This window comes from Garra rufa, chromosome 25, assembly GCF_049309525.1.
Source record: "Garra rufa chromosome 25, GarRuf1.0, whole genome shotgun sequence".
Lineage (NCBI taxonomy): Eukaryota > Metazoa > Chordata > Actinopteri > Cypriniformes > Cyprinidae > Garra > Garra rufa.
The window spans coordinates 14,257,772-14,282,782 of NC_133385.1; the positions used below are offsets into that span (position 1 = coordinate 14,257,772).

Here is a 25,011-nt window from a genome sequence, read left to right on the forward strand (position 1 = left end):
GGCCGAAAAGACATCCTGAAAAGAACGTCTAAAACGGCCGCTAGAAATTGCTCTTTTGTGATCCCGGTTTGCCCAGGGAGGGGCCGCGGGGCAACGGTGCACTCGCCGGGGCTGCTCGCTGGAATGCAAAAAGGCTTTATATGGCCGTGAAAACGGCCGCCCGCGGGATCGCGCTGGCAGCTGCCAAACAATGCTCTTTCTGTGAAACACTCTTTTAGTTATGGCAGCGCAGCAGCAGGAGGGAGCATGAACTCTGAAGAACTCTTATCAGCTGTTTAGAGGCTCGACACATCGGCTCTGAAAGCAAAAGTCTGACTGAGTGGTGCGCGCAGCCGTCTTATATACCCGTATGTACGGGGGCGTGGCCGGCGCGCACGTCACCTCGCCAATTTTCAATTGGCCTTTTTAATAAGGCTCAGAGGTGATCGGTCTCTCAAGCGAGATCCCAATGTAACGTCGAAGTGATTCGACTGAAGGGGTAAAGTAAGTTCAGTTCAGTGATTTAATTAGATATTGCATTAATAATTTGTCACTGCATGGTTGTGTATGACATTTATGAATGAAAGATATGTAATTACATGAAGATACATGAAAATTATGTTAAGTAAAAAGGGTTTGGTTTTGTAACAGATACATTGTTAGTTTATGATAGATGTGATAAGATAATTTGGCTCTGATTCACACTCAAATTTTTTTTTGTCTTCTTCTATGGTGTCTGAGGCAATCTAACATCTTCACCCACTATTTAAACAATTCTATTCTATCTCTTTTCTATTATAATTAAAAAAAATGCCAAATTGGTTGTGCAGATTATTTTCGCTGTGCATGGCGACCTGTAATGGTAACAAACTGAAAGAAAGACAGAGAGAGTTCATTGCAAGACTTTTCCTTACAGGTCATGAAGTTTTTCAACTGATGTGTCTTTGTGAACAAAGTGACAATAATCTTGGACAAATGATTAGCAAAACTGCTTATAGAGGCTCTACGGTTGATGAGCGGCGTTTTGTTGATGGCAAATTTACATATCAGGTTTATTCAAATTACACAGAAAGAGAAATAAAACGCAATCTAGAACTATCCAAACTGCATCTTGAGAAGTTATATTACCCAGCCTGCATAAAATCTCTGAAGAAGTATCTTAAAAAGAGAGAAACCCAAGTAAACAGAAAAGGTACTCTATATACATACATTTTAAAATCTATTGGTAATATTCCTTTATTACTCATTTTCTCTGACATTCTTTCCTTCCGCAGTAAAACCTACAGTCAGAATTATTCTGAAAAGCAAACTCAGATTTTGGCAACAGGATTTTACCCTCGTCACATCAACCTGACCCTGTTTAGAGATGAGCAGCCTGTAGCTGATCATGAGATCACTGGAGGAGATCTGCTGCCCAACGGTGACGGGACGTACCAGATGAGGAAGAGTCTGGAAATCAGTGCTGCAGATAAACACAAATACACCTGCTCTGTCACACATCTCAGTCTGGACCACCAACTGAAAGTCAATTCAGGTATTGAGGGGAATTAAGGTAAAAAATTACAATGGGACAGAACTGTTTCTCTAATCATTTTGTGAACTTTTTTTCAGAATCTGATTCCCGTGAATCATTTAAATCAGCGATTCTGTCTGCAGTGTTGATAGTTTGGCTCTGGTGTTGGTGTTCGGGATTGGAGCCATCATATATAAATGCAGGAAGAAACAAACAGGTAGGACAAAAACTGAAATGATATTAAGTTTTGTTTAGAAAATACTAGAATTTTATAAATAACATCCTTTTGTTTTTGTAGATGTTGTCAGCTAGAAGTGATTATTCTGCTGCTTCTAGTAAGCATATTCTTACATTTATTTTTGCTGTATATGAATTAAATTATTTTTGTATTATCTTTTTGCATTTTCAGATCATTCATTAACCCTTTTTTTTTCTCAGCATCTGAAGAATCCAAGCCGAAACAACATCATGATCAATTAAATATCATGACTTGATGGTACATGAGTCTATATCTTCAAACTATGAAAAAATGAGTTTCACCAGTTGCTTTTCTTTATGATTAAAGATACTATCAGTTGTCAAGAGTCAAGTGTGAAGATTCAAATGCTCGACAGTTCCACATCAACATTTTAAAGTAACTATATACCACCATGGAATGAGAAACTGTTTATTTGTGCAATTTCATCCTTCACTGTTATTTTACACAAGGTCTGAGTTTCCTCACAGCGTGAGTAATATTGTTAGTTTTTATATATGCTATTTTAACAATTGTCCTTAAAACACACTGTGGTCTGCACAAATCATGTCCATTTACACAATCTGTCCATGTTGGCATCCTGTGAATTTGTGTCAACATACTGCCTTTTTACTGTCTTTGACATCACATCAAATACAGAAAGCAATTTTCCACACTTTGGAAAATATAAATTTGCTGTCTTAAATATTAAATGGTTAGTATATAGACTATAACAGTTTTATTTCACTTGTGTGGAAGTGCATTTCATGTTATTTGAACTTTTAACCTAAATTGTTCAGTTATTTGCAACTATTTCAGGGTATTTTTTTAAGTACATAATATGTAAATGTATTTGTAGTATACTTAGCATGAAATAAATGTATTTCAAAATCAATTTAGTGTATTAATTTTTCCCTTGGGACAGTTACTAAATTGGTGCTATGCAACTCCCATCACAACTCACTGGTCAAGACCTAAAAGTTTTGGTCTGTAGATCTTTTGGAAGTTGACTATTGTTAGTTTTAATGAAGGTTTTAGATAGGGTTGCCACCCGTCCCTTAAAATACGGAATCGTCCCGTATTTGAGAATGAAATTGCGCGTCCCGTTTTGAATCAATACGGGACGGGTTTTGTCCCGTATTTTTTATCTTTTTTTTAAAGCAGCGTCTCATGCAAAAGATTCACTGCGGTAAAGCCATCCGCGGTTCAGAAAAACACGGTCAATCCAGCCGCGATTGATTTTAAGTGTGCGCGCATATTACAGTGATTACGGTAGTTTCAGAAACAACACAGAGAGAACGCGCTTGCAGAGCGCTTTTCATTTAGACGCCCAGGACAAAATGCTCGTGAATTTTTACTTATTTATTTGCATTTCTGCTTTAATATCCGTTTTATTTATTGGTGTACTTGACGGTTCTTTTCTGAGAAATGGGACATTATTAGACTTTAGAGTAATAAGTAGAAAAAAAAAAAATGATCAGTTCTTATTCAGGACGTGCCATATTATATGCAAAACTCATATGAAACCTTTTTACTGCAGCATTTTTTAGATATGGGACATTATTACATTTTAAAAGGGTATATAGACCCCATTTCTAAAAAGTAGACAAAAACAATGATCAGTTCTTATTCAGGACGTCCCATATTATATGCAAAACTCATATGAAACCCTTTTACTGCAGCATTTTTTATATATGGGACATTATTACATTTTAACAGGGTATATAGACCCCATTTCTAAAAAGTAGACACAAACAATGATCAGTTCTTATTCAGGACGTCCCATATGCAAAACCTTTTTACTGCAGCATTTTTGAGATGACCCATGATGACACCTTATTTTTGGGTAGTAAAAGTGGTAACCCTAGTTTTAGACTAATGAGACAGTGAAAGGAAAAAACAGTTTGTGGTGCAAAGGTTGACAAACACAAGCATCCGTTTCCTTTAAAAATGACCTAGCTAAATATTAAAAGCTTTAAAGCTCAGTCAAAACACTCACTAACTACACCCAAGGGCATCACAAGTTTATTTCAAAGTTGATCTTTTGTGAGCGAGTGCTGACTGAAAGCACAGTAGCCTATATGTCAGAAATATGGACAGTTTCGTTTTGTTTTTTCTACTTTTGCTTCCAATAGCTGCCCCAAAAGGTAAGATTTCAAAAGAATTATATAAAATACATTTTTCAAGTTTTACATGTCACTTGCATGCTGAGTTGTTGATCAATAGTTAAATAAAACAATGTGCTTCCAGCAGCTAAATTATCATCTTAAGCCTACAAAGTACAAACAAACTGAAATGTAAATAAAACCCAAAAATGATTAGTGTAGATGTTAAGAGTCTTTAACTGTCTTAAAGTGTTGCCTGTTTAATGCATGTGTTTGTTTTTGTTTTTCCCTTTGAAATTTGATTGCGTATTTAGCTTGAACAATTCCTTGTGGTAATAAAGAGTTTGCATGGTAAATATTTAAACCGACTTGACTTGCTGCCAACAATAGAGAGAGAATGTTTTTATGAGCCTTTTTACAGTGCCTTTGCGAAAGTATTTATACCCCTTCGATTTTCACGTTTTGTTATGTTGCTGCCTTATGTTAAGCTGCTTAAATTACTTTTTTTCCACATTGATCTACATTCCATAACCCTTAACAGGTTTCTAACATCTATGCAAATATATATAAAAAAAAAAAAAACTTAAAGGGATAGTTCTCCCAAATATGAAAATTTGATGTTTATTTGCTTACCCCCAGGGCATCCAAGATGTTGGTGACTTTGTTTCTTCTTTCATCAACACACACAGACAAATCCAAATTACACCCTGCGACTCGTGACGGTACATTAATGTCCTAAGACACGAAACGATCGTTTTTTGCGAGAAACTGAACAGTATTTTTACATTTGATACACAGCCACGTCCATCTGTCCTGAGCACAAGCTCATCATCGGGCTCATTACATGTGTAGAATACGTAAACGCCGGAAGCGATCTGTCACGTGTACACGACGCTCGTTGTTTACACAGTGCACATAGATTGTGAGTATATTAGCTATTCAAAATGGTAATTACTTGCGCTTATCCTGATTGATCAAACTGATTTAAAGCTAAAAGATTATGTTTGCTTGCGCAAACTCATCCAGGACTTTTCACCGATTTACCCTTACGGCGTTTGCGCATACTACGCCAGAGTGCGTACACGTGTAACGAGCCGGATGATGAGCTCGTGCTCTTGACAGATGGACGTGGCGGTGAATCAAAGGTAAAAATTATATGAATACTGTTCAGTTTCTCGCAAAAAAACGATTGTTTCATCTCTTAGGACATCAATATATCTTCACAAGCCACAGGGTGTAATTAGGATTTGTGTGTGCATGTTTTGTTTTACTTTTGAAGGTTCGGTGCCTATCCACTGACATTATTTGACTGACAGACTGCCCCGCTTTGAGTTAAAAATCTTTGTTTGTGTTCTGCTGAAGAAACAAAGTCACCTACATCTTGGATGCCTGGAGGGTAAGCAAATAAACTATCCCTTTAAAGGATTCCATTGCATAAGTATTCATACCACTATCTGGGACATTTAGCTCAGGCACATTCATATTGCTTGTAGATGTTGTTAACCTGTGGCAAATTCAATTGAATGGGTATGATTTGTAAAGGCACACACACCTCTTTTATTTTTAATAAATGTCTAACAGCATAAAATTAATATCAGAGCAAAAAAAAAAAAAAAAAAAAAAAACAACCCACACATCTGGAAAAAGAAGTTCAGGAAAAAATCTTCTGCACTGAAGGTTCACAGAAGCACGTAGTCTTTGTTACCCTTAATGGAAACAACCAGGACTCTTCCTAGAGCTGGCCTTTTGGTCAAACTAAGCAATTGATGGAAAAGGGCTACGTTAGAGTGGTGATCAAAAACCTGATGGTCACTTTAGTTGAGCTCCATGATCATATTTGGAGAGAGGAGAAACCTACAGAAGGAGACCCATGACAGCAACTTTCCGATCTGGGCTTTATAGCAGGGTGGCCAAACTCAATCCTCTCCTCAGTGAAGACACATGAAAACACACTTGGAATTTACAAAAAAGCACCTAAAGAACTCTCAGACTGTGAGAAATAAGATTCTGTTTGAAGGAAACCAGGCACTGCTCATCACCTTCACAGTAGGATCCTAACAGTAAAGTATGGAGGTAACAGCCTCATGCTGTGGAGCTGTTTTTCAGCGGCAGGGACTGAGAGACTTGTCAGAGTAAAAGAAAAACTCAGTGGACCAAAATATTGAGATAGCCTTAATGAAAACCCAGTCTAGAGCAGAAGGTTCACCTTCCAACAGGACAATGACCCTAAGCACACAGCAAGAGTGGCTTATAGACAACTCTGTGAATGTCCTTGAGTGGTCCAGCCATAGTCTGTGCTTGAACGCATTAAAACATTTCTGGAGAAACCTGAAAATGTGTATCTACCTCCATCCAAGCAGACATTAGAGGTGAACAGATGAGAAGAAGAATGGCAAATAATTGCCAAATCCTGATGTGCAAAGCTTGTCGCATCATACCCAAAAATACTTGAGGCTGTAAAGATGCTTTAACTATACTGAGTTAAGAGTAGGCTATGAATAGTAAGTAAGAACCTATGCAGTGTTTTACTTTTAATAAGTTTACAAAGTTGTGACAATTACTAGATTGAAGTGGGGGAAAAGTGTTTTAAAACAGTATAACATAAGGCTGCAACATAACAAAACATGAAAAAACAAAGGGGTATGAATACTTTCGCACTGTAAACATTCTCATTTCTAACTCTAATTACTGAGTAAAAAATAAAAAAATTAAAAAATCTCAAACACCATTGAAATTTCTATGTTTTGTTTCTGTTGTTACAATTTACTATATCCCAGGCTCTCATTCTTTGTGGTTGCTTGCTACATACATCAAAGGACAAACGCCATTTCCTGAGTTTAGCTACGTAGCGATGCTGGATGATGTCAGAGTTCTGTATTACAATGGTAAGACGAAAACTCTCCTTCCAAGAGGAAACTCTACAGCTGAAGACGACGTGTTTGATTCAAATATTCTCCTCACAATAAGTGACTACATACAATTATCCTTCATTAGCAAATGGGAAGTCGCAACCAAAAATGTAAACAAAACTGATGGTAAGCATTATACAGGACTGTAGGCTTTAATAAAAATGTCCTATACTAGAAATGATTATTTTTAATATTTTGTGACGATGAAATATCAAAGATTTGTGCATGTACATGTGTAAATGCTACCTTAAAACTGTGTCTCTCCATTCAAGATGTTCTCGCCCTTCAGAGGCTGGTTGTGTGTGAGTTGAGAGACGATGGTGAACCGGGACAAATGATCACACGGGATGCTGTCAGAGGATCCACCACTGATGAGCTGCTATATGTTGACAAGAAATTTACATATCAGGGCACATTAAATGTACCAGCCCAAGTGCTGAATATTCATCTTGAATTCAGCATGAGGCGTCATGAAGTTTTATACCAACCATTCTGCATTAAAACACTCAAGGGTTACCTTAAAAAAAGGAGAAATCAAGTTAATAGAAAAGGTACACGGACTTACTCCTAGCCAAACTACTCAAGAACAAGTGTTCTTATTTATGTTTCTCTTACCCTTTTTCCGCAGTGAAACCCAAAGTCAGGCTCCTCCAGAAAAAAATGTCTTCTAGGTTTCGTGTGAGTTGTTTGGCAACAGGATTTTACCCTCGTCACATCAACCTGACCCTGTTCAGAGACGGACAGCCTGTAGCTGATCATGAGATCTCTGGAGGAGATCTGCTGCCCAATGCTGACGGGACGTACCAGATGAGGAAGAGTCTGGAGATCAGTTCTGCAAACAAACACAAATACACCTGCTCTGCCACACACCTCAGTCTGGACAACAAACTAGATGTCTATTTAGGTACTGAGGTGTTTGTCAAAAAAAAAATAGCAAAATATCCCAGTGTCTCTGTTTTTCTAATCTGCTTGTTACCTGTTTTAACATGTTTGTTTCAGAATTTGATCCAGGCGAACCATTTAAATCAGTGATTTCTTCAGTGCTCATAGTTTTGGCTCTGGTCTTGGTGTTTGGAACTGGAGTCCTCATATATAAATGCAGACAGAGACGAGCAGGTAGTACAAGAACTGAACTGAATGATAAATCATCCAGTGATAATTGTATTTATAATACAATCTTTAATTGGTATAAATGATTCATTTATTCCCCTTTCATGTTATAGGTTCCTTAAAGAGTGATTATTCTTCTGCTTCTAGTGAGTAGACTACTTTAAATGTTTTATTTGTACTTGCAAATGCCTTTTAAACCATGATTTACTGCCTAAAGAGCACAATTCACATTATTATTGTTTACAGTAAAACAAAATTCACAATAGTAGATTTTAAAATGATAAAATTTTAGTATTACATTCTTCTAAATCAATAAATAAATTCTTTTCCAGCATCTGAAGAAAGCATGGATGCAGTATTCTGACTTTTGTCAATTCTCTGAAGCTACTTCTTTTCTACTTTTTGCTGTAGATAAATATAAATGTTTAAAGCTTTGTGCAATATTCATTAAAATATGTTTGTGTGTCTGTAATTGTTGCTAAATGTTAAGACAGAATACCGGATTCTGATTGGTCTGTTTCAGCAGTTAGCTCAAGGTCAAGGATTTGTCATCATGGCAACGGAGATTTGCACTGTCTTTTTTCATGAAGTGGTGCTATCTCGTCACAGTTATCCACTGCAATAATCGTTACTTGTCCTCTTTTTCTTGCTTGTATTTAGTTTTCCCCCCTTTAGTAGTTGAACTCAGTTCAAGTATAAAGATTACACAGCCCATTATATTAAGAAAAAAAAAACTTTTGAAATACTTAAATGTTTATCAAACAAATTGATTGTTTGTTAAATTATGATTTTCTCTAAATGCTGTGAGGGAAACATTCTGTTGTGAACCACAGAACAAAGATTATACTGCACTTTCTTCTACTGCATGGAATGACAATGAATTACTTAAAATCTCAAATATTTCTATCAAGAACCTTATATTTGCATGACTTCAGTTTCTGACGTTATGCTTTTATACACATACTAAACCCATTGGTGTATTCATGCATATATTATGTGAGATGTTATCTTCCCTGTAGTCTTCATTGCATCGAAATGACAATCCACTACAGTAGCCTTGCCTTTCCTTAGGGAGTTGTCAGTTTTACCCTCGAATAACAACACTGGATATACGCGAACAACAGTTAACAGGCTCGTTTGAGATGCGCCTTGCAGTGAGGGGAGGAGTAAAATAAGTGCAGTGAAGACAGACAGTTCTGCCCACTCTTAACTGGAACAGATACCTACAGATATTTACAAGTTGAACTCTTTACTCTAAAAGTTCTTAACACCAGGATTTTGCTGTGTCAACATGATCTCATGATAATTCGTATGTATTTTACGTAAAATGTAGTTCTACAAAACATACATTTAGCCTACTTATGTTTTTCTAGACAATAAAACATTCAATACTGGCGTATTTACAGCATCTAAACGTACAAATACTTACGTATTTTTAGCATTTTAATGTCCAATACTGACATTTTGATGACACCTAAAAACAAACCCTTTGAATATTAAAATCGCAGCATTATTTTCATTATTATTGTTGTTTTTAGTTGTCATACCATTGGCCTTATGTTTTCAATAGCATTATTAAATAGTTTAATAGTTTACTTAACATGAAATGATAACATTTCACTCTGTTCTGTGTGATTTCTGTTGCCAGCTCGTTTCCAAGAATAGGTCTACATAATGTTGTCATGTTGTGAAATGAGGTCAGGGTCCAAATGCAGGTAAAGATATTTATTAATAAAACAAAACACAAACAAAAGGCCAACACGGCACAACACGACTTGAAAAGCAAAACCAACAAAACTGAAAACATGAGCTAGAGTGCAGACATCAGGAACATAGAGACAGGGTACAGAAAGCAATGGTACCAGGATGAGTAGTGGGAAAGGGGAGACTAATATAGTGCTAGGTGATGGGAGACAGCTGTGTGATCTGAGAATGACAGGTGTGTGTGATGAGGCATGAGGTGCGTTCCATTCGACTGTAAGTGGACTGCGAAGTGGACTTCACAGGGTATTCCGCCATCTTAAGTGAGATTCCAGACTGAAGGGAGCGAACATGTTCAGTTCAAAGGGCACTGCGAACGGCATAGGGAATAAGGGAACATCGGTACTTCACTTCACAGGAAGTGGACGGGGAAAACTACCCAACTGTCATTGCACACCGCGTCACCAGTTAGAAGTAATGATGGAGCAGAGCCGTTGAAGTTCCCTTCCGGAGGGAACTCTACGCTGCGTCCTGGTTCACGACACTATGAGACGCAGCGTCTCGTTCCCTGTCCTCAGGGAACTAGGGTTACCTACGTAACCTGAGATGTTCCCTGTCCTCAGGGAACTAGGGTTACCTACGTAACCTGAGACGTTTTTTTAAAGGCTCTGAAATGGAGTGGTTGCAATAAATGTTGTTATTATTATACAAATCAGAATGTTTATGAATGGTTATGGCGATTCATGTTACATTTGCATATTGTATTTTATGAATTAAAGTAAAACTGGCGAAGTGAAGATCTGTCTTGTTTTATTTAATGTTACCACAGGATAGTTAAATATAGGCTGTGGGGGGGGGGGGGGGGTTAAATCTGTTAACGGTCTAAACATATATATTTGGACTATTTTTTTTAGATACATACGTTTAAATGTATTTTATATGTATTTAAATTTGAAAGTAAAATAAATTACAATATTTATTTATGTTAAATCATAATCTGCGTGACCCTGCCGTTAATTTGCTTTGATGACGTTCCAGGGCATTCCAAATGAGCGATTATTGTCAGCGAAGTCCACTTCAACGGATATACCGTGCTAAGGGAGTAGGGAGCAGTGAACACTGCGTAGGGACCCTGTCGATCGGAACGCACCTATGGAGTGTGACAAGAGTGTGCAACACGACAGGTGATATCAATTAGTGGAGTGGGGTGCGGGAGGAAGGGAGACAGTGACCTCTAGTGGGGAAGGAAAAGTCCGCAGCCCAGAGTCATGACGCAACCCGGTATCACATCAAAGCGTGTAATAGACACGTTGGTCCATTCGAGGAAACGTGTGAGTGTCACGTTTTGCCTCCTCTAAACGTGAAAATGACACGCATGTACAACATGGAGTTATCATTGGAGCACCACCAGGGGCGGTAATTTTTCCCCAATGCCAACAACTCCACACGGATTAAAGACAAGCGATGTAGTGCGTTAAAAAAATGGATTTAGATCGCTTCAAGACGCATAAAGGTAGGGTTTCCGTCTCGTATAATCATCGATTTATGAGTGAAATTATAAGATTGATATTTGTCTGTCGTGTGTAACCCAAGACTTTTCCTGAATGCAGGGATGACCACAAAAGAAACAAACTAATACTTAAACTGATGTCACGTATATAAATTTATTAATACAAATAAATTTATAACAATTAATATAAATCAAAAATACATCAGAAAGCAAAAAAATTCATTCCCTCTCCAAAAAGATGATATTAATGGCCAGCCAACCCTTTATAAACTCCGATACACTTACAGCTTACTTTACACAAAGTAATTACACCCTCCACTTTCTATACATGTAAAACACCTCACTCAAAATAATCACACTCCAAATCAACCATTAATTTCACTGCAAACATAACCCTCATGCAAATGAATACTAAGGTGTTTAAAGCATCGCATGTATAAAGGACTACAAAGGTTGGCTGGCAACACGAGGCTGGGAAGTGATATAACAAACGAACAAAATAAACAAACAAACAAACAAAGAAAAAAAACGCTCAGCTAGCCGGTCTGATTCACAACATTCATCACATCTTAATTGCGCTGGAGGCATACAGCGCACACATGTCGAGACCAGCTAGCTGAGAAAAATGTAACGTAACAAACACTGGAGGAACAGCGATCAACTAAACCTAATACAAAAACAAAACACAATCAACAATATTCAAAAGGAAATTACAACACTTAATTTTTATTTTAATCCTATTAAAATAATAAAAACATTAATAAGTCCCATATTAAAAACCTCTGCAATTACCTGCAAGGCAGCAAGCAATCCTGAACTATTTTCCACAGGTATTCCAGATCAAGGAAGAATGAGCGTGACCATCGGCAAACATCAAAGAAGAATGAACGTGACCGTCGACCAACAAATCCACGATGTTTACATCTACCTTAAAAAAAGGGGGGGGGGGGGTAATCATGTCCCATATCTCAAAAATGCTGCAGTAAAAAGGTTTCATATGAGTTTTGCATATAATATGGGACGTCCTGAATAAGAACTGATCATTGTTTTTTTTTTCTACTTATTAGACTCTACAGTCTAATAATGTCCCATTTCTCAGAAAAGAACCGTCAAGTACACCAATAAATAAAACGGATATTAAAGCAGAAATGCAAATAAATAAGTAAGTAAAAATTCACGAGCATTTTGTAGTATTATCTCTCAGTCCTGGGCGTCTAAATGAAAAGCGCTCTGCAAGCGCGTTCTCTCTGTGTTGTTTCTGAAACTACCGTAATCACTGTAATATGCGCGCACTCTTAAAATCAATCGCGGCTGGCTTGACCGTGTTTTTCTGAACCGCGGCTGGCTTTACCGCAGTGATTATTTGCATGAGACTCTGCTTTAAAAAAAATTATAAAAAATACGGGACAAAACCCGTCCCGTATTGATTCAAAACGGGACGCGCAATTTCATTCTCAAATACGGGACGATTCCGTATTTTAAGGGACGGGTGGCAACCCTAATAGTAACTGACCCTCGACCATGTAATGTGTAGTCAATTCTTACGAAAATGACCATGTTTTATTGTAGTAAGAAAGTATTGATTACTATTTGTATAACCACAGTTTTACTACAAATGCCATGGTTAAACTATGGGTAACGTTAGTGTAGTAAAATTAATTTGTTGTTACCATGGTTTTACTACAGTAACCATGTTTTTAATTTTGGTTTAATTTGTAGTATTACCATGGTTACCCACATGTAAAAAAACAAACATAATACTGTAATACAGTATAATACATGGTTCAAAAACTATAGTATTTACTACAAATTACTATAGTATTTTTTTTAATGTGAGTATTTTTTGTAGGGAATGCTCAGTAACCACAATATATACCATGCTTCTCCCATTTTAAATGTAGTTTTATTGTGGTATTTCTAGTTAAAGCACATAACCACAACATTTAGTATGGGTTTACCTCAGTAAGCGTAGTTTTACTGTGGTATTTGTAGTTAAAGCACTTTAACAACAACAATTACTATGTTTTTACCACAGTAACTGTTTTATTGTATACTATTTGTAAAGCACAGTAACCAATGCTTGCTACACCTTTAATACCTTTTTGTGAAGTGATTGTAATTTTTTGTGTCAATTTGTTTTCTGTCTTGCAGTTACATCAGATCACATATATAGGACACTTTAATTCAAAAACATGGACATATGCTCCAAGAGAAAATACTACAGATGAAGATGATGTGGTTGACCCACAAGATATCCGCGTCATGAGCAAAAATATATATGATGATTTTGTGAAGAAATGGATTGTACTGGACGGGGGTAACCTTACAGACAGTAAGTAATAAGGATTTCATATATCATTTGAAATAATAATAATAAAAAAATAATAAAAAATAAATAAAACAAAAACACAGGCCAATCATATCTTGTGTCCTGTGGGTTGGTAACCTCAGTTTTTTTGGTAATATCATTGTAATGGTAATTTTCACTCAAATAACAAATGTATATCAGTAATGGTGGCATATTTAGTTTCAACACAGTAGCTGGAACACAGAGTGATAACCAGGCAAATGTTGTTGAGATGTATGTAATTTTCTTCAGGAAATACAGACTTTTTTAATTGAGTCACCCTTTCACATCCATTCAGGTCTTCAGGTTCATCAAAAGATGGTTTTGTGTGAACTGCTAAACAATGACAAACCAGGACAAATGATCACCAGGAGTGCTTCCAAGGGCTTCACCACAGATGAACTCTGTTATCTCGATGGCAAGTTTACTTATCAAGGAACTTCATATATCCCACAGCAAGAGCTCCAACCTCATCTGCAACTATCCATGTGGCGTCATGAGAATTTGTACTACCCAGCTTGCATTAAAATTCTGAAAAATTACCTCAAGAAGAGAACAAATCAAGTTAACAGAAAAGGTTTGTATGAGCTTGAATTATAATATAAATGGGAAAAAAGAGAAGTACGTACGTTTTTTTTTAAATTGTCAGCCCTAATAAAAGTCATAAAATATGGGTTTAACAAAGCATAGACTAAAAACTAAAGATGCTTTGTGGTGGGCAGTCTGCTTTGAAAGGTGTAAAATGAACTGATTTACTGCATTTACATATTTCTGTCCCTTCCCTGTATAGTAAAACCCAGACTTAAATTAATCCAGAAAGCAAACACAGATTCTGGAGGGTCTCGTGTGAGTTGTTTGGCAACAGGATTTTACCCTCGTCACATCAACCTGACCCTGTACAGAGACGGGCAGCCTGTAGCTGATCATGAGATCACTGGAGGAGATCTGCTGCCCAATGGTGACGGGACGTACCAGATGAGGAAGAGTCTGGAGATCAATGCTGCAGATAAACACAAATACACCTGCTCTGCCACACACCTCAGTCTGGACAACAAACTTGACATTAATTTAGGTGATGATTTAAAATGATAAAATATCCCATTATCCCTTAATTTCTAATCTGTTTGTGACCTTTTTAACACTTTTGTTTCAGAGTTTGATCCTGGTGAACCATTTAAATCAGTGATTCCCTCAGTGCTGACAATTTTGGCTCTGGTCTTAGTGTTTGGAGTTGTCATATATAAATGTAGAAGGAGACGGGCAGGTACAACAAGAACTGAAGTAAATGATCCAGTTTTATATATAATAAAATATTAAATTGGCATGAATAATTCTATTTTTTTTTATATATTTTTTCACGTTACAGCTTCCCCAAAGAGTGATTATTCTACTGCTTCTAGTAAGTACATTGTTGACTTTTGCTTATGTTTTTTGTTAACAATTCTGGAAATACAAAATTCTTGAATTTTTTTTTTATTTTCTTCTAAATCAATGAATAAATTATATTTCAGCATCTGAAGAAAACGTGGACCCAGCATCCTGAGTTTTTTTGGACCTAAAACCAAAGATGAATTGAGATTATAAGTAGGATTGACACACTATCTGAATGGAACAGTGTAAACATAAACTTGGTTGACTTGTTATAAAACTTGTTATTTGACACATCGACTAAATGTGGTTGTAAAGAACACATTTTTACTGCTTGATAAGAACATGAAAGTTTTTCTCAGTTTTTTTTTTCCTGAGTGTGCTGTTATTTCCAACAGTTGATTTAGCAGGTAGGATTTCAAAGAATTAGCCTTTAAATCAGGTACAGTACAGGTGTTGTCTATATTAATATGTACACATGCTGATTTTAAACATATGAAATTTTAATATTGTTTTAGTTTTGTGGAATCTCAAAAGACTGCTTAAATAAATAATTATTTTGAGAAAGGTCATGCTTTCAACCACAGAGGGTTGAAATGTGTTAATAAAGTGGATTAATACATGACTTTTCCATTAATATTTTTGACCTATAGGTTCATTTATTGAAATTAGAATTGTACTCATTCTTATTTTATATTATTTACAAACCAACACCTGTTGGAAATTCCATAGGGAAAGACTGGGTCATGAATCATGATGAATTACCTTTTTGGGTTAACAACTTTATTGTTTGTACTAAAATAAAGAAATTGTGATTCATGTTTGATTCTTGCTCATATCACAATTTAGTTAGGTGGAGTTAAAAGGGAAACTCCTACGGTCATATTACAGGACATTTTGTATGTTGCATGCATTTCAGCTTTGAACCAAAGATTCATACCCCTAACTTGCAGGTCTTGTCTTGCTTTGTTACTTGGCAAGGACATTTGAAAATGTACAAACTTGTTTGGCTCCATCAGTTAGTCTTTGTTTTGCTTTCTCTGGCAGTTCAGATATAAGGCTCATCCATACTTTCACAAAGTCCCAGCCCAGTCACCATTTCAGTCGCCAGCCATTCATCAGCTCAGTCACCTTACTTAAAGGGATAGTTCACCCAAAAATGAAAATTTGATGTTTATCTGCGTACCCCCAGGGCATCCAAGATGTAGGTGACTTTGTTTCTTCGGCAGAGCACAAATTTTTTTTTTTTTAACTCAAACCGGTGCAGTCTGCTAGCCATATAATGGCAGAGGATGGGCACCAGACCTTTAAAAATGAAAAGAAAAGGAAAAAGACAAATCCAATTTGCATCCTGCGGCTCGTGACGATACATCGATGTCCTAGGACACGAAACGAACGTTTTTTGCGGAAAAACTGAACAGTATATCATTTTTTTACATGAGCACGAGCTCAGCATCAGGCACGTTACATGTGTACGCGCTCTGGCGTAGTATACGCAAACACCGGAAGCAATCTGTGGCGTTTATACAACATTCATTGTTTGCACAGTGCACAGAGATTGTGGGTATAACAGCCATTCAAAATGGTAATTACTTGCGCTTATCCTGATTGATCAAACCGATTTAATGCTAAAAGATTATGTTTGCTTGCGCAAACTAATCCGGGACTGTTGAATTTTCCCAGATTTCCCCTTCCAGTGTTTGCGTATACTACGCCAGAGCGCGTACACATGTAACTAGCCGGATGATGAGCTCGTGCTCAGGACAGATGGATGTGGCGGTGTATCAAAAGTAAAAAATGAGATAAATACTGTTTCTCGCAAAAAGAAACGATCGCTTCGTGTCTTAGGACATCAATGTATCGTCACGAGCCGCAGGGTGTAATTTGTATTTGTCTGGGCATTTAAAGGTCTAGTGCCCATCCACTGCCATTATATGACTAACAGACTGCAACGGTTAAATTAAAAATCTTTGTTTGTGTTCTGCTGAAGAAACAAAGTCACCTACATCTTGGATGCCCTGGGGGTAAGCAGATAAGCATCAAATTTTCATTTTTGGGTGAACTATCCCTTTAATTTAAGGACTACAGCAGCACACCTGCCACCATTCACCTCATCACCTACCATATAAATGCAGTTGCCCTTCACTCCCTTATTGTTTGGTCTCATCATTGGTACCCCTACATGTAATGGGATACACTTCCCTCAATCCTCATCAGGGGCCCTCATTTATAAAATTTTAGACAATCTGTGGTACTCCAGGATGCCCAAGAACCTTCTCACAAGCTTGCTCACGTAGTGCATGTATTACGCCCTGCAGAGTCAATCCACTCCATTCAGTTCTTCGTCTAAGTCCTCACCTGTTATGGCTGCCGATCTCCAGACCTTACCCCTCATGGCCGCCATCACTGATTCTTTCCTTGTCATGACCACCAGTTCCAAGTCAGATTTCAAAATGACCGCCAGTCCCGGGTCAGATATTATGAATGCCACTAGAGCAAAGGTGGGCGTTTTCATCCGGCCCGTGAGGCAGATGGAACAAAATGGCTAATTTGACGCAATATCAGTAAAATCCAATAGATGACGCTGTGGCATAGTGCGGTATAGCTATAACGCCTTTTTCCGCTTCGCTAAACATAAGCGCCTAGTCAATTTTTGACGGCCGCCGCGTCCAAACCGCACAGCTCAGATACAAAATAAAAAGCCAAAATATACACCCTGTGTAAAAACGGGCACATTTGTAAATAGTTACTCGTTTTAAAAATGTGAAAATGTTCATTTGCCTTAAACTGGTACGGATTTAAAAATGCTTAAAATGCTCTGTAGACTTCGGAGAACAAATGCCACTGTTCTCCTCCTGCTAAAGGACACTGTAATTTCGTAGTGAAAACAAGAAAATAAATTGGTAGTTTTATCTTGCAAATATTATGCTTTCTTCTGTTTTCCACACATTTTTATGAAAATTGATATAGTAGCCTACTTTTTAAAATTATAAATCGCTATTTTTATCATCTGAAACATGCTGCAAATTCCAAGGCAATTTATATAAAGCAATTAAGGTCAAGCACAAAGCGTGCACATTTGGATTGGTGACGAATAAGAAATGCAAATGAATTTGTATCGCACATTTTCCAGCAACCACTTCGCTAGTTTCAGTTTCGCTTTAAATATTTAGGCTGGGCGTTTATAATAAATGTTTATAGTGAATGCCACTATAATTTGGGTTTGTTTTTTACTTACACTACCAGTCAAATGTTTTTAAACAGCTAAGATTTTTTATGTTTTTTAAAGAATCCTCTTCTGCTCACCAAGCATGCATTTATTTGACACAAAAATACAGCAAAAGCTAAAAGAAATGCTTTAAAATTACAGGAATAAATAAAATTTATAAACTATATTCAAATAGAAAACTGTTATTTTAATTAGTAAAAATATTTCAAATTATTTCAAATTACTTCTTTAAAAAACAAAATTCTTACTGTTCGAAAACTTTAACTGGTAGACTGGTAGTTCATTTATCAAAAATCCTCAAAAGCTTAATTTGACATACATATATTATGCGGCCCTTCACTTGATGTGAAAAACCTGATGTGGCCCTCGAGTTAAAAAGTTTGCCCACCCCTGCTGCAGATATTCCCAAGATGCTGATGAAAATGCTCGTTAATTTTCTAAAGACAGCATAATTTAACACTTGGAACATCAAGTAAGTTTATCTTTGGTTGTTTAGGTCGACTGAACTTTAGCCATTTACCTATGTATGTAGTGACATCTGGTGGTCTGATTGCGTAATAAGGTAAAACGAAAGAGAGATGGCTCTATTCTCTGTCCCAGCACTCCACACATAGCCTAATAAACAAAGTACTTTTTAGAAATGTGTTGGTGTTTTAGAGGTGAATAATGTTGATAATTTTAAAATGATAATAAAAAACTACCTGGGAATAAGAAATACTAAATAACCTATCAAAAGAAAATCAACAAACAAAACCCTATTTCTATAACGTAACACAGGAGCAAAATGGCACCCACCTCCTTACTGCTTCTACACACACACACACACACACACACACACGAAAACCTTTATAGGCCTAACACACTAGTTATAACTATGGGACTCATTCACTAATAATTGCGTAGATTATTCGTGTTTTTACGCACATTTTAACTTCTTACAAAAACTTTCCGCCTAATTCACAACACGTGTGTACGCACATGAATTTGTTACCTGGAGAAAGGGTGCTTTTTTTCTTATTTGTACATTCCCGTATATATGCTATACAGTGACTCTTGTTTCGTTTGAATGATTGGCTGCTTCGGCTATTATACACACATTCGCCTACTGATCTATGCAGAAACTCTCACTATCACCTTTTCAAGATGAGTTATGAAAAGGGAGGAGCTCTTTTGCAGGTCTAAATAAACAACCAGTAGAGCTAGTTTCACGTTCGAGTAGGCTATCCAAAATGGTTAAATATATGACTGTAACTCTGATCCTGCTGCTGTCAATTCCAGCTGTTATGTCCAAAGGTAAGATTTTAAATAGGGGGAAAGCTAAAGGTTTGTTTGTCAGCTTAATGTCTTAGTCTTAATCAAGTGCGTATTTAGTAGGGATGCTAGAGACATGTGCGTACAAATATCCAACGACTAGACCTACTAAATTATCCCTAGCAACAATTTTGTTTAAACAAGCAAATATACGCATATGTAACCAATGTAATTTCGACCGCAAGTCATACCAGTGATAGGCTTATTACCTGATTTAAAGTAAATACGCTTGAAAACTGCGCGCTTTCAAGGGCGTATAGGAACAGGGGGCACCGGGAGCATCGGGACATTCCCGGTGGGCCGATCGCCGAAGCTAGGGAGTCCTTCACATAGCCTATTAGGCGCTCTTTTTAAATTACAGCCCACTCAAAACTGCAAAAAGCAAATAGCCCAAAAGTGTAAGCGGCGCTACCCGATGTATATTTGATGATCAGGCACCCGCACAATTTTTTATTCTTAAAAAAACGCCATTATTTTATTTTAAAAAGTTAATCATTTTATTTTATTGACAAAATATTATAGTTTGTCGTGTATTATTATTTTCTTTTTTTCATTTTACCAGGTAACATTTTAAGCTGTCATATGGTTATATTACAACGTGCCCATCAGATGTTGCAATGTACTACCAACGGGGCACGTTCTAACATTTCACTTCCTTTCTTTTGAGGTAAATAACTAAAAACGTATAAGGCCCGTAGCAGCCTAGCGTTTTTTTTTTTTTTTTTGTTTCAAAAAGTGAACCTTTTTCAGTTCCCACCCATTTTGTATTTAATTATGAGGTTCAAATTGTCTACTTCATTTTGGTGACTTCTCATGCAGCAGTTTGTAATTGATTAGCGTGTCTGGTGGTATCTTAAAAAGCATTTATTTATTTATTTTGATGCACCAAAAATATTTACTACAATGTTTTCAAAATGTGCAAGATCATGTATCACCTTCTAAAGTAAATATTAAGAGTATACTTAAGAGCCATGAGTGACAGTCTTAATGCAATAAATGCACCGATCCTTTATACTGACACACTTCCAGTTGAGTTTGTTTATGTTTGTAGATTTAAATAAAAAACTGGACCTGAGCGAAAACAATGAGGCGGTAATGGTGATGGGTGAGGGCTAACATCATGGTCACAGTCATGGTAACACCGAGGGTCCCCCTGGAGAAAATTTTCTAAATTTTAAAGTTAAATTCATTAATTTGGTGCACTTAGAAAGTTCAAAAATAAGAGCTCCAACTATGTTCAGTGTGCAAATTCTTCCAATCCTGTATGAATTTCTGTCTTCTGTGGAAATGTAAGAAATGTTTGTCTATATAGTAGAAATCAAGGGTAACTAAATATGTAACTAAATAGGAATGACATGAGGGTGAGGAATCTGTCCTGTTTTATTCATTTATTTATTTACTCCAATTGAAGGCCCTATAACCCAGCAACCCATCACTGATAAAAGAGGATGCGGTTTAATTGTCAATTAAATGCGTGTGAAGGTTTTTGTTACTATACCAACAAAGAGTGCCATGTGAGTCTTCTGTCAGAAAATATTTTTGTAATTGGTCCAATTCTTTTTTATTTTTAAAATAAAATTACAGACAGCGTGATTATGGCACCCAGTGCTCTGATGCTGCTGTAATGTTGGTGGTTTTGCATAATCAAAATTGTGTAATTATTTTCTGTTGAACAGACCAACATAAAGAGCTCTCTTTATGAATTATAATACAATATCTATTCATAAAGATTTTAAATGACATGACACTCTGGTCTAAAGTCTATCATAAATGTGAAAATGTTGGGGTAGTTGGATGGGAGGGGATGCTGTTATGCTGTTATTATGCAGCTGTTATGTCCCCATTAATATCAAAATCAAATCTAGGACCTTGGCCTTAAATCACAGTTGACATAACAAATAAGTTATATGAACTATATTGTTTATTTTTTAAGTCTATGTTACACAAGATGGACATTACTTATTTCCTCTCCATCATATTTTTTTAATTAAATCTCATACTATATGTTATTCTATAATTCTATAATGATATAACTATAACTTGTTAAGTAGAATGCACTAATTTCATTAAGTGGCAAAATGCATTAAACTTTTTTTCCCCCCACAGGTTCACATTCTCTGAGTTTGCATTCAGCATACATTAAAGGAAAAACATCATTTCCTGAATATAGTTACACGGTTATGTTGGATGATGTTGTAGTAGGACACTTTAATTCAAAGACATGGACATATGTTCCAAGAGGAAATACTACAGATGAAGATGATGTGATTGATCCACAACATATCCGCACCATAAGTAAATATATGTATGATGATTTTGTGTACAAATGGATTGTACTCGACGGGGGTAACCTTACAGACAGTAAGTAAAGAGGATTCTAAATATCATTTTAAACAAAACAAAAAAAACACAAACAGTTATGTGATGAACACACCTTTCATCTCTTGTCTCTTGAGTGGGTTGGTAACCTCACATTTTTGGTAAAATCCCTGTATTGGTAATTTTCACTCGTAATAATTGTATATCAGTAATGGTGGCATATTCATTTGGAACACACTAGCTGAAACACAGAGTGACAGCCAAGCAACTATCATTGAAATGAATGCGTATGCTATATAACTTTCTCCAGGTATTACAGACCTCCTTAATTGAGTCACCTTATAAGTTATGTGCATTCAGGTCTTCAGGTTCATCAAAAGATGGTTCTGTGTGAACTGCTGAACAATGACAAGCCAGGACAAATGATCACCAGGAGTTCTTCCAAGGGCTTCACCACAGATGAACTCTGTTATCTCGATGGCAAGTTTACTTATCAAGGAACTTCATATATCCCACAGCAAGAGCTCCAACCTCATCTGCAACTATCCATGTGGCGTCATGAGAATTTGTACTACCCAGCTTGTATTAAAACTCTGAAAAATTACCTCAAGAAGAGAACAAATCAAGTTAACAGAAAATGTATGTATTCCAATCTTGTAGAATGAGCTTGTAATATTATTTACATGCTTTGTGATGGACAGTCTGCTTTGAAAGGTGTCTGCTTTCTGCCTTTTCCCTGTATAGTAAAACCAAGACTTAAATTAATCCAGAAAGCAAACTCAGATGGAGGGTTTCGTGTGAGTTGTTTGGCAACAGGATTTTACCCTCGTCACATCAACCTGACCCTGTTCAGAGACGGGCAGCCTATAGCTGATCATGAGATCACTGGAGGAGATCTGCTGCCCAATGCTGACGGGACGTACCAGACGAGGAAGACCCTGGAGATCAGTGCAGTGAAACACAAATACACCTGCTCTGCCACACACCTCAGTCTGGACAACAAACTGGACATTAATTTGGGTGATGATTTGAAATAATAAAATATCCCATTATCGTAGAGTTTCTAATCTGTTTGTGACCTTTTTTTTAACATGTTTGTTTCAGAATTTGATCCAGGTGAACCATTGAAATTAGTAATTCCTTCAGTTCTGATAATTTTGACTCTTTTCTTGGTGCTTGGGACTGGAGTCATCATATATAAATGCAGAAGGAGACAAGCAGGTAGTACAAAAACTGAAGTGAATGATGATCCAGTGATCATTTTATTCATAATACTATTTATTAAAAGTATCATTAATATTCATTTTGTAATTTTCTTTCATGTTACAGAATCCTTAACAAGTGATTATTCTGCTGCTTCTAGTGAGTACATTGTTAACTGTTGCTAATGTCTTTTGTTTACAATTATGGAAAAAATCATGAATTTTAGTTTTATTTTCTTCTAAATCAATGATTTTTTTTTCTAGCATCTGAAGAAAACATGGGCCCAGCATCCTGAATTTTTCTGAACTTAAACCCAAAGATTAATGGAGATTATAAATTAGTAAGCAACTCAAAATCAGGAAAGTACAAACATAGGCCATTAAAATTAGGAGCCACAATAGGGTTGACATGGTACCATCTGAATGGAACAGTGTAAACATAAACTTGTTTGACTTGTTACAAAACTTGCTATTGGACACATCGAATCATGTGGCTGCAGAGAACACATTTTTACTACTTGTTAACAACATGACATTTTTTAGCAGGCAGGATTTCATAGCCTTTAAATCATGTACAGTACAGGTTTTGTGTATTTCAATTTGTACACATGCTTATTTTAAACATGAAATGTTAATATTGTTTTAGTTTTGTAGGACCTCAACAGACTGTTCTGCGAATATATATTTTGTTATTATAACGGTACTTTAAGTTTAAATGCAAATATATTTTGTGACGGGCGTCCCGAGGATCTATCAGCGTCGCCCTGGCAACACACGAGCACCAGCTGGAACCACTCATCACGGACCAATCGGTCACGGCATCACCAGCTTTATAAGCAGTCTGCTGCAACCAGAGAGACGAGAGCCATCTCCAATGAATCGTGAGACTTACCTGATCTTTGTGTCATTTCTCCCACAGACTCGCCGTGACCGCTTGGTCCCCACTTCCGGGTTGCACGCTCCGGGGTTAAAGCACGTCCCTTGCACCAACCCCTGCACCGGCCACCGTCACTGGGAAACACACCATTCAGGAAGAATCCACCCTGCACCGTGAAGAAGACGATCTCACCTCCTCACTCACCCGTATTGTTCATTTCTGCCACATCTGTTTCAATAAACGCACCCTCCGGGGCTCACTCAACTCTTGCTGTGTTGTTGCTGTTCTCCGCCCGGCCACAATATTTTTATTTTTCTTCTTTGTACTAGATGAGGAAGCTCTCCCTTTTTTTTCTTTGCACATTCTTATGATTTATGTGACTACACATTTCCTATAATTCACTTGGTAAGACCTAAACAGTATGTTTCACATGCCCCTTACTACAATTATTATTCATTTAATCATTGGGGTTTTTATACTGCAGTGTCTGTGTATATTATTATTCAATGTCATACATTTAATTACTGTAATATTGTGTATTATTATTGTAATACAAACAAACTGTATTACAGTCTTTTCCAATAATACTTGGTTAATGTAAATTAGTATTGTAATTGTTCTTATTTTATCTTAATTATAAACCAATAACTGTTGGGAATTCTATAGGGAAAGAAACTTTATTGCTTGTACTAAAATAAATAAATTGGGATTCATGTATGATTCTTGCTCATATCACAATTTAGTTGAGTGGAGTTAAAAGGGAATGGTCATATCACAGGACATTTTGTATGTTGCATGACAACGTTTTATGTTTCAGCTTTACAACAGTCTCTTGTGTAACAGCTTCTCGGGTTGTTCCCTCAGTGCTGATAGTTTTAGTTCTGATGTTGGCATTTGGAACTGGAGCCATCATATATAAATGCAGGAAGAGACAAACAGGAAGGACAAGAACTGAAAAATGATAGATTGTGTCCAGAGTGTGATGGACATGTGATCATGCTTAAGATACAGATATTGAAATTTATAACACAATATTTGTGTCATAAACCTTCAATTAAGGTTTATTAGCATCACAATTGTAGTACAGTATTGCCAAACACTCGCCTTTATGAGGTTATTTTACAGATGAGAATGTCTCATACTAAAATTTGAAGAAGGAGCCATGGCGGGAGCAGGGAGCTCTGGAAGCCATGGAGGAGCAGGGAGCTCAGGGAGCCATGGTGGAGCAGACAGTCTAGGGAGCCATGGCAGAACGGCCTCCATGGCCTTGGCCTCGACCCTCGGCCCGGCCACTAC

At 36.8% G+C, this 25,011-nt stretch overlaps 3 protein-coding genes and 1 pseudogene across 3 annotated transcripts; all 4 read left to right on the plus strand.

The window, feature by feature from the left end:
- Positions 1 to 825: 825 nt before the first annotated feature.
- Positions 826 to 2,038, plus strand: LOC141301344 (hereditary hemochromatosis protein homolog; annotated as a pseudogene).
- A 1,563-nt stretch (positions 2,039 to 3,601) lies between these two features.
- LOC141301965 (major histocompatibility complex class I-related gene protein-like) lies at positions 3,602 to 8,281 on the plus strand. Its single transcript, XM_073832168.1, has 7 exons — positions 3,602 to 3,874; positions 6,610 to 6,867; positions 7,014 to 7,292; positions 7,370 to 7,645; positions 7,741 to 7,857; positions 7,965 to 7,997; positions 8,184 to 8,281. The coding sequence occupies exons 1-7, from the start codon at positions 3,820 to 3,822 to the stop codon at positions 8,213 to 8,215; spliced, it is 1,050 nt and encodes a 349-aa protein (XP_073688269.1). The 5' UTR covers positions 3,602 to 3,819; the 3' UTR covers positions 8,216 to 8,281.
- Positions 8,282 to 13,718: 5,437 nt separating this feature from the next.
- Positions 13,719 to 14,952, plus strand: LOC141301345 (RLA class I histocompatibility antigen, alpha chain 11/11-like). The gene is made up of 5 exons (XM_073831588.1): positions 13,719 to 13,986; positions 14,200 to 14,481; positions 14,563 to 14,673; positions 14,776 to 14,808; positions 14,921 to 14,952. Exons 1-5 carry the CDS (start codon positions 13,728 to 13,730, stop codon positions 14,950 to 14,952), a joined length of 717 nt encoding a protein of 238 aa, XP_073687689.1. The 5' UTR covers positions 13,719 to 13,727.
- Positions 14,953 to 19,235: 4,283 nt separating this feature from the next.
- On the plus strand, positions 19,236 to 23,892 carry LOC141301346 (zinc-alpha-2-glycoprotein-like). The gene is made up of 6 exons (XM_073831589.1): positions 19,236 to 19,299; positions 21,424 to 21,678; positions 21,997 to 22,275; positions 22,381 to 22,656; positions 22,741 to 22,889; positions 23,758 to 23,892. Exons 1-6 carry the CDS (start codon positions 19,236 to 19,238, stop codon positions 23,890 to 23,892), a joined length of 1,158 nt encoding a protein of 385 aa, XP_073687690.1.
- The last annotated feature ends 1,119 nt before the right edge of the window (positions 23,893 to 25,011 follow it).

What these genes read in the sequence shown, in the direction of transcription:
- LOC141301345 (XM_073831588.1), top strand. Translation starts at nt 13,728, where the DNA reads ATGGTTTTGTGTGAACTGCTAAACAATGACAAACCAGGACAAATGATC. An exon ending in AAATCAAGTTAACAGAAAAG is followed by an intron (nt 13,987 to 14,199) that starts GTTTGTATGAGC and finishes TTCCCTGTATAG; the next exon opens with TAAAACCCAGACTTAAATTA. An exon ending in CAAACTTGACATTAATTTAG is followed by an intron (nt 14,482 to 14,562) that starts GTGATGATTTAA and finishes CTTTTGTTTCAG; the next exon opens with AGTTTGATCCTGGTGAACCA.
- LOC141301965 (XM_073832168.1), top strand. Translation starts at nt 3,820, where the DNA reads ATGGACAGTTTCGTTTTGTTTTTTCTACTTTTGCTTCCAATAGCTGCC. An exon ending in AAATCAAGTTAATAGAAAAG is followed by an intron (nt 7,293 to 7,369) that starts GTACACGGACTT and finishes CTTTTTCCGCAG; the next exon opens with TGAAACCCAAAGTCAGGCTC. An exon ending in ATGCAGACAGAGACGAGCAG is followed by an intron (nt 7,858 to 7,964) that starts GTAGTACAAGAA and finishes TTCATGTTATAG; the next exon opens with GTTCCTTAAAGAGTGATTAT.
- LOC141301346 (XM_073831589.1), top strand. Translation starts at nt 19,236, where the DNA reads ATGGTTAAATATATGACTGTAACTCTGATCCTGCTGCTGTCAATTCCA. An exon ending in AAATCAAGTTAACAGAAAAT is followed by an intron (nt 22,276 to 22,380) that starts GTATGTATTCCA and finishes TTCCCTGTATAG; the next exon opens with TAAAACCAAGACTTAAATTA. An exon ending in CTGAAGTGAATGATGATCCA is followed by an intron (nt 22,890 to 23,757) that starts GTGATCATTTTA and finishes TTTCTCCCACAG; the next exon opens with ACTCGCCGTGACCGCTTGGT.